At 43.6% G+C, this 14,299-nt stretch overlaps 1 protein-coding gene across 2 annotated transcripts in view; it reads left to right on the top strand.

Annotated features, from left to right (window-relative positions):
• LOC147660922 (cingulin-like protein 1) overlaps positions 1-14,299 on the top strand; it is a 192,837-nt gene that overhangs the window by 126,073 nt on the left and 52,465 nt on the right. For both annotated transcript variants that reach the window (XM_086951423.1, XM_086951424.1), the window contains exons 7-8: positions 6,068-6,151; positions 13,871-13,995. In XM_086951423.1, coding sequence (XP_086807549.1) covers positions 6,068-6,151; positions 13,871-13,995 — 209 coding nt within the window. The remainder of the gene's footprint in view (positions 1-6,067; positions 6,152-13,870; positions 13,996-14,299) is intronic.

Below are 14,299 nucleotides of genomic sequence, written 5' to 3'. Positions count from 1 at the left end.
CTTCACCTGGAGGTAGCTACTTCCGTCATCACCCTGTGGGCAGCCCTTTGGCGGACCTCATTGCCACTCATGGGGAAACACACTGTCTGCTCTTCTACTCTGCCCTAGGAGACACTTTGTCTATGGTGGGACTTCTGTCTTCACTATGTTTTGCCCCATTCCTCTGGTTTCTGGGATTGTGTGGAAGCTGCATAAGGACTTTGCACAGATATTCTTGATCATGACTGACTGTTCATAGTGCTTGAAACTCATACCTTGTTTGCCTATCCTTCTGCCCTCCTATTTTGTTTCGACTCCATGCAGACCTCCTGTAACAGTGGGAGAGGCTGGCTTTGCATCAGAACCTTCAGAACCTCACCTATGATGCCTGCAGATTAGCACCCTGTTTGTTGGCATAATGTCTGGAAATTATCAAAAGTTTACAGTTTTCGCTAGTAAGGGTTATCTGTGTGCTCTCAGATTTTCTTTGTTTGCTAAATCATCTGTTGTTAAAGTTTCATATCATTATGCCTTTCTGAAGTGGCTGATCTATTTGTTTCTCATCCTCCCTTTTTCATGCTTCAGAGGGTCCTAAACCTGGTGCTCACACCTGATGGGTTCACCCAGTTATTCTTTGCCAATGCTTAACTTGTAGACCTTGATTACCATTTCAGCTTTGGGCGTTACGAAGTTGCAGAATTTGTCTGTTAGACCTCCTGTTGACTCAATTTTTCTGGCCCGACCCATCCTTTGGACTATGGCTTAATTCCTGCTGGAGGTGGTTTCCCAGATTCACGTGGTCGGTGCATCACTACTGATATTTTGCCCCCAATCTCCCACCAACGAGGAGCAGAGACTGCACTGCCTGGATTCTCCTAGGACAATAGTGTATATGTTGGCAGGACCCATGAGCACTGGGTTTATAATAACCTTTTCTTCAGCTGTGCTAGTTCCAAGAAAGGCAAGATAACTCAGAAGTAGATGATTTACAGCTGGATTGTGCTGCGTTTCAACCTCTGCTATGCCCTTGCCAAGTAGTACCCTCTGAGGGCATTGGGGCCCCTCCCACCAGGATGACAGCTATTTTTTTGGCATCGACCAGGGATGTTCTAGTTCTAGATATTACCAAGCTGTAGTGTGGATTTCGGTACATAACCTTATCAGGCATGGTTTGACTATCTCCTCAGAAATGCAACCGTAGAGGTACCACTTGGACATTGGTTCAGAGGTGAGGAATCTGCCGGCAGAAGTATTCATCAGAAGAACAAATTGCCTACCTTTTGGTAAAGTTTTTTTCTGTTAGGTTCTCCTTCTGCTTGTAGATTCATCACCAATCCATCTGCCTCCACTTTCTGAGAACTAGTTATGGGACTACAAATAAGGTCCCAAGTTACAGTGAAGTTCCTACTAGTCTAGTTAACTTCTTCTGGGCACGATAAAAAGCCAGAGAAGTTAGTGCTCCGAGTTGGTGCCTTATACAGCTCTCTGACGTCAAATCCAGGGCAGTCAGTGCAGCACCATTAGCACAGGAAAGCTCTTTAAACTTTCCAGATCTCGTCAAGTACCTGGAGAATATTCAAGAGGGGAAATATGCAGGTAGAATATCACCAAGATAGATAGCTACCGAAGGATCTGAACTCCTTCTTCACCTTCATGTTGCTGCATCATTGCAGGGTTGGACACAGGCTGAACCCTTTGCAGAAGGCATAACTTTACCCGCTTGTTGCACCATGCAGTGTGTGTCCAGGCTATGTTTGTAGAAAGCATGATTTTACCTCTTTCTTGCCCCTTTGCCAGGTTTTACAAGGCATTTTCCGGTTGCAGCACCGATGTAACAGTCTCACTAATGGCAGAATACCACTAGGTTTAAACTGGAGGGAGCACCTGTCGGTTACTAGCATAGCAGTATGTTAGAAACCAATTCCTGTTTGTAGGAGTAACAAAAGTTAAAAAGGGATTGTAAGACATTTCTGAAACCTCAGTCATGTAAAGGTAAAACGTTGATAATGTTCAGACTCTAGTGTGATGACTTAAAGCAATTTTAGACGAGGGGAGATATGGTGAGAGATCACCATAACCTCAAATTTAGAGTTGTAAATTCATCAACAATGTTAGACTGTTTCTTTTTATTATTTTGTGTATATTTGCTATTATTGACTTTTAAATTGATCTGCACTAGATTGCATTGTTTTGCAGAAAGCATCACTTTATGTATTAACGTACTAACAATAAATATTCTGACCTCCTTTTTGCAGTAGAATTAGCAGCTACAACTGTGCTTTCCAAATTCAAATATATTCATGTTTAGGCATTGATTATATAAACACTTCCATAGATACACTATATTGATTTTGAAGGCAAAAAGTATTTCCCTACATATTCCTTTACACAGTAATGACTGAGTGTGGGTCAACCTATTTAACGCAACACATGGCCATGACCAGCACATAGTGTAACACAAACATAACCCGAGGACCATTACAGAGTGGCTGCTACTTTATGGCTATGCATTAATATTAGGGCTCTCTGTCTTATATTTCATTTTCATTTTCATTTCCCTCTGTATTCATAGATATTTATTTATTAGCCTTTTAATTGCACATGGCATATTTATGTAGTGAATAAATGTTGCTCACCTGGTTGCCAAACCTTTCCTGTGCCCTGACCGCCTGCAGCTGCTGCGACCAAGATAGAAATCTCACCATCTGTTAGGAGGTGGGAACTCTCCCAGGAGTCAGAAACAAAGGCCTGCCTAGGTGGGAGGTGCCACCTCCCTCCCTGACAAGGATAGTAAAGTGGCACATCAATGCAGTGAGCTTCGAAGCTCCCATCTCAGACATGCAACCAGGCTTCCTCCCAGAGAAGGAAAAAGCCAACCCTCCTGCCCCAGGCACATTTGTAACTCGGATAGGCGAGAAAATGAGATAGTCAGGAGGTGTTCATATCCCCTAAGGTGGACTGCCTGGTCTATACAGCCGACGAAGGGTTCTGCAGTTTTTAAAAGAGTAGAATAGAGGCTTCTGTGTAGAAAAGGTGTCCCACTCCACAGGAAGTGGTCACCTAAGGGGCAGATAGGAAGCTGGGGCTAGTAGCCCATTGGCTACTAGCTCACACATCCCTAACTCCCTTAAATCTAGGGTTTAAGGGGCTCCTATGGCAGGAGAGCCTCAGATCTGATCGACTTCCAACCAGAGGACTAAGAATAGATCCAAGTCTGCAACTTCAGAACATGCACAAAGAAATGGCACCAAAGACTGCACCTGTGGCAACCACCCAGCAACTGCACAACTACGACTCGTCCTGAAGCATAGACCAGTTCCAAAGGATAGAGGAACCCCACAAAGAGCCAAAGGCAACTCCAGAACTCCCTTGGACTAGAGGTTCTAGTTGCCTGCAGGCAGAACCGCACCCAGATCCAAAGCATCACTGGCCATTGGGTCCTCCAAAGGAATTGCCCAAACATAAATGGTCTTGCGCATTGTGGGAAATGTAGTCCTGACCTCCAGCAAGTTTCATGTGGCTACTGTTTTCTGAGCTTGCCACTGCCAAGGCTTGTTTGTGGCCAGTCCGGCTACTACTACCTTTGTTTGACGCTGTGCCTCAAGGGAACCTCGCAGAATCTTCAATGTGATGCCTCTTTGACCCCATTGTCAAGATTTTGCACCCATTTCCTCACTAGCACCATTTAAGCGGTAATACCTGCACCTGTGGCTTCCTTTCTTCAGCACCAGGGACAGCCAGGACTACTTTGCATCCGGGTTCTATGAGCCAGGTAAAAATCAACTGACTGTTGGAGCCTGATCCTGGGACTCGCATCACCTTACCTCCTACTGGTTTCCACTGAACTCGACCTGCAAGTGACCTATTTTTTTGAGTGGATTTCCCCATTGGCTGCAACGTTATTGTTTTGTACGATTGAAATGCACTGACTTATTTTTCCTTTAGAAATCCATAACTACAGTTATACTCATCCGATTGTCTTCAATTTAATGTCTGAAATGATATAAAAATATGCTTTATCTTTATAAATTGGTGTTGGATTTCTTTCGAGTCGTTTCAAATACTTATTGTCCATGTTGATACTCTGAAATACTTCGCACATGTTTCTCTAGTAAAGCCTGACTTCTCTGTGCCACACTACCTGGACTGAGCTAGGGACTTTTCGGGGCAATGTGAGATTATTACATAGTGCAGCCTAACCAGCCTCATTGCATACTAATCCACTTTCCTAAAATGATTTTTCAATACGCCTCCCCATATTCTACTACAAGTAAAATGGAGAAGCAATACTTTTGAGACCATACTTGCACTCAGTTGTAGTAGAAGGGCTGACTGCTGTGATCAGTTACTTCAATGGGTTCAGTTTTAAGGTCAGGCCTTGCTGCTCAAGGTTCCCTTCTCCCAACATGACAACACTCCATTGTCTGGGGATTTGTAATGTAATGTATGTAATGTAATGTAACGCATACTTGTAGAGCGCAGACTGTCACCCAGAGGGTATCCTGGCGCTTTGACGCTGTATATACACCTGCGCGAGGCGCCATTGCACTGCCCTAGGGAAAAGATGGCATTTAAGTCCTTTTTTAAAGGAGGACAAATCCTTCAAGCTCCTCAAAGAGAGTGGCAGAGAGTTCCAAAGCTTGGCGGCGGTGAAGCCGAAAGAGCGGCCACCCATTCTCACCCTTTGAATTCTGGGAACCGTTACCAGAAAGCATTTGAGGAAAATACGTGCATTTCATCACTCATTCGAACTTTATGGTCGACGCCTTGGAATATCCTATTAAGTGAACTCACAGTATCCCCCTTTGGCATTACAGCTCTGCTGAACTGTTTGCTAGCAAGCTCTATGACACTTCATTTCTTTTCATACTTTCAGTAAGGATAAAAATAAATGTCAGTGGCGTGTAGAAATTGCGGATGCACCCTTAAACGTCTGTCATAGGTTTTTTCCCCGCTATCTGCTGCCTTTAGCAGGACCACCACTTTTTCCACAATGATGAGAGCTTGAAACAGATATGCTAGAGCAGGAGGGGATCCCCCTATGTCCGCTTCTCTCTCCATTTTAGATTTTGATGAAAAAGGGACCCCGTATTAGGAGTCCGCCCACAGAGACACACCTGTATTTAGTTAGTTTGAAGACTTCTGCTGTCATATCGTCATCTCTTTATTTGAGGACCCATTGTTATTATATTCTGTGCTACTTTGAGGGTGCCTATGTTTGTTTCATTTTATCATACGATATTTGTACTTCAGTTTGACTTGTGCATGTTTGTATTTTGGTGCCTTGTTTCTGGCTTGGAAAGCATGGTTATGTTCTCCAAGGTCTTACCTGAGTGGATCGTCTTCAAGGCATAGTGTTCCCAACTGAAGGAAACCGGTGAACGGTCGCTTTCCCTGGCTTTTTTTTTTAACAGTTTTTTTTTTTTTTCCCGTTATCCCCAAGGCAGATATTTGTCCCGAAGTCCAACGATCACCTACACTAAATAATCTACTCTTTTAAAGTCATTCTGCAACTATGTCTGTGTTCATTCACTAAATGTTCAAGTTTAATGCAACTGCAGTATAGCCTTGCACCTGTTGCGAATTGTCAACTATGTTTTGCAAATTTAGTAAACTTACAGCTCCATCCAAGAACAGATCAAATCTTTTAAAGCCATGCTTATGTACATGTGTGGCTTTTGCGTAACGATGCTTTAATTTAGTACTGTAGGATGTCTCACCCAACTCAGGCACAACATGCAAAAAAGGTACTGTGTAAAAGGTAATAAGTAATCATTTTTCCCCCAGTTGGCTTTACCTGGAATTTAATGGCTCCTGCATTCTACCACCAGGGTGACCGTATTTAGTTCAGAAGAGGAGTGTAGCAATGGGCTAAGCTTAACTAAACCTCTTAATGATTTTCAGAAGTCGCCGGCCACTGAAAATTTGCTTCTGTGATTTGAGCTCTAACGAACATCACAACATTTGCGAAGTATTTCTATAGGTTTCATATGTTGTGTAATGCTCTGGGAATTGTTCTGGCTTAATTTAGTGTTTTGTAAAATGATTTTGTTCAAGTTGTTTACAGATGTACGTTTTTTAATCACAGATTGAACAAACACGGAATGAGTTACTACAGGAGAGAGCTGCTCGGCAAGACCTAGAGTGTGACAAGATTTCTTTGGAGCGACAGGTGAGGCAAACTGACTCGCATGGCCAGATATGTCGATGATATATTTTTTAGGGCACTACAAGAGCACGGCTGTTAAACAAGTAACCTGCATGATTTTAAATAAATGAAAATTGTCTATCTATATATTTATGTGAAGTGTTGACAACATTAAGACATTTGCATTGGAAGTATCAGAAAGAAGTTAATTTAACCCCTAAATATTCTGTAACAACGTTAGAGTAATATCTAGTCCTAGCATTTATTTAGATTGGGTCTAAAGGCAGCTTTAGAGGTAGCCAGTCTCGTGTAATAAAAAAGATAAATACAAATTCCATATTAGCATAGATAACGGGGCTTTGGGAAAGTCATATGTATTCGTCTGTTCAGCTGTCAATCAACTTTTGCTTTAACCTGCCACAGCTTTCAACACAGAGCAGTAGGTCAGTCCCTCCTTAGCCACTGAATTCTTTCAATGTGAATGATTACTTTTTACCTGATCACATGTGCACTTCTGTGCCAAGGATCGCAGGCTAATACTTTACTTTGAGAATGTTTTTGTTTAATTTCTGTATCTTTTTTTAATCATCCTAGTGTGCTTAAATTATGTCTACAGGCTGCAGTAGTCCAAAGCCTTTGCACCAATTAGGATCATGTGCATTAAAACCAAAAAGGGGTTCTGTACCTGTTCGGAGTACAGATGCCTGCTGCTAGGAAGCAGCAGTACTGTTCTTTTAAGATTCTGTGCATTTTAATTTTTTTAAATGTATGAAAAGCATTTGGCTGGGTACACATTTATGAGGTGGCGTTTTCTTTTTTCCTTTTTATTTTTGTGGCATATGCTAGCAATAAAAATGTAAGAAAGATGATCACTGGGCAAAAAGGGGCCCCCTGTAAACTCGGATATAGGGCAGACAGGTCGGGGAAATAAAGTCAATGCGAAACAAGGAACAGTCTAGCCCTTCACAAGAATAAACACGGCTCTATTCAGAGTCCTTTGATAGAATCAGCAGTAGTGAGCTCACTGCGACCCAGAACAACATGGATTGACTCAGATACAATTCATTATCAAAAAGTAGATTTATATTTTATTGCATTATTTTCAAAAAACGAGAATCAATTAACATTTTTACAAAATATGATACAATTCAACGGGTCATCACAAAAATAGTGTCCTCAATCGTAATTCAAGAACGGTCCCAAGCATCCCAAGACTCATTCTGTGAGTCATACAACAAACTCACACATTCTTCCCAGGTCATCTATAAAAAAAATATATATATTCACACATACTCCCACATTCAAAATCTAATCAATAAACATCAACCTATGGTTAACAGATGTTATACATAAATATAAGGTCCTGCGGAGTTTCAAGATGGAAATTGGAGACTAGATGGCCAAGATACAGGACACTTTCATAGCGCCAACGCGCGTTTCGGTGCTCGGCCAGATCGCTAGGCCGCACCTTCGTCAGGGCACACAACAGAGTGGGGGAGGAATGGGACAGCGGAATCAGCAAACAATCTGTAACGCAAAAAGTTAGTTTCAACATTTTAACATCGTCCATGCATTTAACAGTGATACAAATACTAATCATTTAATTAAAGATTAACATGATTGAAAACTCGTTTTAGGTACAAACAGTGAGCTCAGGCGAACTGCTTAAGCACTTTAGATACAGTTAAAAACGAATGAAGGCATCAACTAGACCCAAAAAGTAAAAACCCTAACAAATCTGACTGTGGCCAAACAGCCACCGGGGTTCGGACATCATTTATACATAATAAAACATGCAACATATTTTAAGCTGGCACTAAGGCTAAAGGGAGAGATTTTAATTCCCTATCCTCGGTCAAAGAAAAACCGAAATAGCACAACCCTTCACATCGGAGGCCCTCACCCAAAGGCCAAAAGTTCATTCATGAGGGTATAGCAGAATCTATACCTACAACAAAGGAAAAACGTTACAAATTCTCAGGAGCAGTACGTCGGATTGCAGCAGGCTAAGCAAGATATGTTGTAGGGGCAACGGTGGAGACGGGTATCGCAAAAAGGTTTTCAAAAGAACACAAAGGCTGGATGGGAAGAATTAGTGTAAAGGATGAAAGGATGAATGGATAGGTTTGGAGATGGATGGATATATAGGTTGGGATAAGAAGGGTGAACTCTCCTACAATCTGGCCAAGATCTGGAATTCCCTTCCCCTTTCAATCAGGTCAGAATCCAACCTACTTACCTTTCGAAGGCTGTTAAAAACGTGGCTTTTTAATAAAACTCCCACCTAACCCCTTCTGTTCCTTACGAACCCCACTCCCCCCTCCTCTGCTCAACCATCCAGTTTTCTAGAGCGCTGGGACGCCCCTGGGTAGCCATCGCGCTCTACAAATTCTCATTCAATTTGCTTTGTGCCAAAAGAGCTTTGGTTCGAAGTAGGGCTGTTTTCATTTTCTACTCACTTGCTGAAATACATATAGTATTGTGCCAAACAGCAGCAATTAACAGCATGGCATTAAGAAGGTGCAACTATTGCAAAAAAAGGAAATGTTTATATATAATCGCATTTCTCTTTCATTTTGTGTAATGTGTTTACCTGATTTGTTTACATAAACACATTTCTCATGTGTTTTGGTGTTTTGTTATGTGCTGCAACTAATATAGAAGTTAAGTATCATCATGTCTTGCACTTAGACCCACCCCTAACCCTGCCCCCTCACTACACCTCTAGCTAACTTTAATGAGTACCTGCACTTATTGTTTCCCATTTAAAGCACTGATGCAAACTCTCAACCCCATATTACAAAGAAGGGAGTCAACCGGCCAAATGCCTACAGGTATTTATAGCCCTAAAGAGGAATACACATGACCTAATAGGAATTGTCAGGAAAACCTGCCAAACCACCTATATGTGAAAAAAAAAAACGAAGTGGAAATGTACCAAAACACGTGTTATAGAACCGGATCTAAAGTCTGCTCCCTTTTAGGAAGGCACTAAAAACCTTCTTATTCTCCACAGTTTAGTTTCTCTCGTTCTTGGTTTATTTCTGTTGTGTTGTGTTTTACCATCTCCGAAAAGCGCCGGGACGCCTCTTGCCTGCGGCATCTGTGCGCTATACAAAATAAAATAACATAACATAACATGGCCAAAAACCTCAAGGAAAAGAAGCGGCCACAGAAAGGAATACACATGAAATGTCAGTTAAGCCTGCAAACCAGAACCAACTGCTAATATATGTTTTGGAAATCTTGGGCCATAACACCCCATAGGCCACACCATTAAAGTCCAAACAATAAAATGCTGACAATGTACGCCATTATGAAGTTGGCAAAATTCCCTGTCCTGAATGAGATGAAGAAACCATAAACAAGTGCCTGCACCCTCAAGCTATAGCACACGGCTGCAGACAGGCCGGCATACATACACAGGGAGTGGCGGCTCCTCCACCAGGGTGGAGGAGCGTCGCCACACTGCCAATGCAGCAGTGCAAAAAATAAAATGATGATAGGACGTTATTATCATTTTATTTTTCTATGTGGGACTCGGAGCCAGGTCGGGCGCGGCTGTGCTCTGTGATGCCAGAGCAGAGTGAGGAAAGGTTTGCACTCCTTGAATTGCGCATGACGGTTTGGCCGGCCTCTTGAGCTGGCCAAACTTTCATGCATACGTAGCAAGTCCTCCACAGAGCTGTGGTGAACATGCCCACGGAGAACATCCCCAGGCTCCCAGGTACTGTCTGAGTGGCGAAACAGGCCACTCAGACTGATCATGATGCTGCTCATGCAGCGTCATGATTGGCTGGGGGAGTATGGGAGGCTGAGTGTTACCAGCGCTACCACCCATCTGCTGTTCTAAGAGGACGGAGGAGTGGTGGCGCGGCAGCAAAGGTTACGCTTTTTTTTATCCATCCCAATCCTCTCCACTGCCCACCCCCCCTGTTCTGAGGCAGCCGCCACTGTACACAGGTGTACATCACCCCGCACACCAGGCAGACAACGCAGTAGGTGTAGCAACACAAGGGTAGGCCAGATTAACAATATATAATGAATACATGAATCCCCCCTTTGCATGCGCCACATGTGCCCGGGAGATGCCAAAACAGTGCCACCTTTTCCTGCCGCAGCACAAGCAGGATTAGAGAGGTGCTGCAGTGCAACAAGTGCACATCAGGCACTGCTCTGCCGCCGCTGAGCCATGTGCAGCTGGGAAGCTGTCAATGGACAAACGTTGACCAGCTGAGGGCCTCGGCAACACAGCCACAGCCTGGCTGGAGAAAGGCACAGCAAACCCCCAGCCGGTAGAACTCAGCCCTGGCAACAGGCACTCACATAATGAAAGTTGAGGGGGCACCCCTCTGGATTTAATCCGGAGCTCTCAGGCCTGAGTACTGTGTTGAGGGGGCCGCCTGCAGCTCGAGGTCTTCTGGGCCTGTGTTAGGCCCCTGGCAACAGGGCATGCCACCCCCACTGGAGGAAGGCACCGCTGACCTCCAACTGGGCAAAAAATGCATTCTGACATCCCATGGGACCCAGAACACTCACTGCATCAATATTAGCCTGCACCTCGCCAGGACCAACATCATCATGCCGGCCCCGCTGGTGAAAAGGAAGCCGCTGTTACTGCCACCAATCAAACCTTCGCTGGAGTGAGTGCGCCACTCTCGCCCCACTGTCTCTGCAGACACAAAAGACTAGGAGATGTGTTGGGTGCTTTTTATATTGGTAGCGGTGTGTCTTCTAGGCACAGGGGCCTCATTATGTAATGGAGGAAAGTGAGGGGGACGAGGAGGTAATGTAGAACATGTATTTGTAAAGCGCCCATACACCCAATGGTACCTTGGCGCCGAATAAGAGATTTTTATTGTTGACCTACTCTATGGTACTCATTTTATTGACATCAGAAGGATGAAAGGCTGAGGAGACCCTTCAAGATTTGAACCTGTGACCATGAGGTCGAACACAAGCCCCTACAGTGGACGCATTAGTCAACTAAGCCACCAAACCCCGCATCTCTGTGCTAGGGATGCGTTTTTTCATTCTTTCCTTTCAGCATCCATCTGTTTTCTGTCATCCTTGTGTGTTTAATCACCTCTAATATAGCTCATTGAAATCCACGTAGAGTAACAAGGAAAGTTATTCGGGTGGAGAGAAGAATTACATAATTAACTGAGCTATAGACTTTTAGAATGAATTACCCGATGAATAGGCTCAGTTCCTAGAGCGTCGAGTGCAACCCAAGAAGCTTTCTTTAAATGGATTCGGTCTGGGCCAGAAAGTTATTTGCGTTTATAACTAGGAGAATGACGGACTATTTGCTCCCTGGGCAGATGAAGTAACGCTTGAAGTAGCTGCAACAAAACTGATGAGACGCAAATAAGAATATGTGGTGCAAGAGCGAGGGGAACCTTTCATCTTCTGAATCTGAAGAGCTCCATCTGATGTGTTTGGCAAAACACCTTAAGGACATCGAATGTTGGAGGTTTACTTAAATTCTTTGAGTGAACCCATTGTAGGCTTTGTTTATAATAAAATCTTATGTTGTGCATAATCCTGCCATCTAGTGGTATTATCCGGAATATACCGTTGTTTTTCTCGGCCCGTTCACCACCCTTATTGCTACTTCCGATGATGAGGAGTTGGCGGCAGTAGTGCACTTCACTGGCCTGCTATCATTATCAAATTGTGTTTTTTGCCTGTAATTGTGTGTTTTTTTTGCTGTGTGGGTTTCAGTTTTTGGAGGTAGAGACTGGAAGGTTAGTACAGCATACCACTGTTTTAATTGCGCGTTTTAAATGCCATTCAATTAGACCTAAACGAAACAAACCAGAAACCACAGAAATAATAATGTAAGCAGAGTATGATTTGGCAGTGAGGACGATTAGTTTAAAAGCATTTAAGCTTTGCCAGGAGAGCACAAAAGAGAATTGTTAGGAATCCATCAGTTACAATGAGTGGGTTACAAACAAATCAAGACGGGAGAGGAAACTAAAGTGCCTGATGCAGCTTTGGGAGTGACCTGTACAGTAGGAAGGAACCGTCCCCGCCCCCAACCCCCAAAGTTGTATGAATATTACAAACAGCAAGGGATCAGTGGGTCTCTCAGGCCCTCGGTGCCGCTGTGCCTGTTGCACCAATTGAAGCCACGCTCCTGTCCCTACCAGTAATCTGTTTATCAGAGAATGGATTTCAAAAGCGCCTGGATACCCTATTGAGTGATTAGCTGCGCTGTATAATTCCTTAAAGATTATTATTGTACATATTTAACCGTAACAATGATTATATTGTTTTCCTGAAATGTGTGTTTGAAGAAGTTTCCAAAGACTGATTTAATGTTGCCTCTAGAGTACGTCAGAGCTGCATAGTTCACTGGCTGCCGTGCTCTCACATCACCCACATGCCATGAAATCCATGCCTTGGCATATTCTCTTCCATTCATGAAGGAAACTGATTTTCTAAATTGTGCTGGATTGTAGATGGTTTACAGGTGTGTAGCGTGACCTGAGTAGGTGGCCGGGAGGCACATTACACACTTTTCTTCAGTCATTGGTGGCCCATATGGCCTGGAAGTAGCCCCACCACTCAGTGCTTGCGATATCCAGTTAATATCAGTGGCGATCGAAGAGGCTTGGCCCTGTTTTTGAGAGTGGGCCACGTACCTCTGGAACTTTCCGCTTTGTACATCAGGGTAAAGGGGCATTTGGTGGAATGTGCCCATTGACTTGCATATCCCACACGAAAGCGGGTTACTGTCACATATGATGGAAAAGCTTTTAACTGTCAAGAGCAGGTCTTCACAGAGACGCAATCTGTACCGTTTGTAAATGGGAAGGGCTCGCTGCTTCCCTCCATCACTCCGAGCTCCAGAAGGATCGCCATGTGTGGAGTGGACAAGCAAGCAGACTGGAGAAGACTCCATTCATGGATTTCAGAAAAAAACGACTTCTAAGACACAAGCAGGCAGGATTGGGGCAACAGTACTAAGCAGTGAAAACTGAAGGACAGGTAAAACTGCCAGCACGAGCAACAAGCCACAACTAATCATGATGCAACTCAGCAAACAGGCTGACCAGCATACGTCTGTAGGTCATGACCTGGATATGAATAGGTTAAAACAAGAAATTCATTGTCCGCCCTCTTGGATAGGTTTGTGCTAAGACACCTTTATTCTTTTAGTCTAAGCATCCAAAGTAAACCTTGGCCCAGCATGACCAGGGGGGTCCCTGGGACGGGAGGTGTTTGAAACAAACCAACCATGGCGTCCGTAGCAGGGGTCAGGAGCTCACAATGGAAGCCGCAAGCTGTACGCTGCTTCCACCATCCTCAAAGCGCGGCACAAACCTCATCCGAAAGCACCCCCAAAACAAGAGGTAACCACCCAAGAGCACACCGGGCAACACAGCTGTGCACCAGAGCGCCCAGGGGCTCACGTAGCTCCTTTAAGGAATCCATAGAATTGTCATTTATTCATTCATGTATGAATTGTTTAATGATTGTGTACTCCATTGTAACCAATTAATTTGTCTAGCCAGCAACAGGTTTATATTTTTATGAAACTCTTTCTATGACTGTGTGTGCTTTGCAATGTACCGAACTGCGATTACTGTATCCAGATTTTTAAATATATCTTCATGGAATGAGTCTGGATGTAAGGGAAAAAGCCACTTAAACACGCAAAATCATTATTCATATTTAAGTTGAGTTGCTAATGCTTCAAAGCTAACAATGTGAGTTTTTGTCTATTTCTAGAACAAAGATTTGAAAAGTAGAATTTCTCACCTCGAAAACTCCTATAGATCCAATAAAGAAGGCCTGGTCGCCCAAATGGAAGCCAGGATAGCAGAGCTGGAGGAACGCCTGGAGAGTGATGACCGGTAAGATGTGCTCCTCAGTAGTGGGTGAAGACAAATGTCTCGAACTTAGAGTAAGGGATTCAATTACATTCAGCTCTCAGCGGAACTCTGTAGCACCACTTTTCACCAGCGTTCACGAGGAAGCTGAGCTACCTTCAGGAGGTCCCCTTTTAATATTGAAACTGATATCAAGACGATTGGTGCAGCTATTATGAAGAACATTTATTTTTCAACAACCCTTCATTGTTGGCCTACCTGTTGAGTATATTTTATTATTGGGGTGGGGGGGCAAGGATTATATTAATATTCCCTTTAGTGTTGCATA

The sequence above is a fragment of the Lissotriton vulgaris genome, unplaced genomic scaffold (genome assembly GCF_964263255.1).
Source record: "Lissotriton vulgaris unplaced genomic scaffold, aLisVul1.2 SCAFFOLD_371, whole genome shotgun sequence".
In the NCBI taxonomy this organism is placed as follows: domain Eukaryota; kingdom Metazoa; phylum Chordata; class Amphibia; order Caudata; family Salamandridae; genus Lissotriton; species Lissotriton vulgaris.
This window is presented reverse-complemented; position numbering and strand designations above follow the sequence as displayed.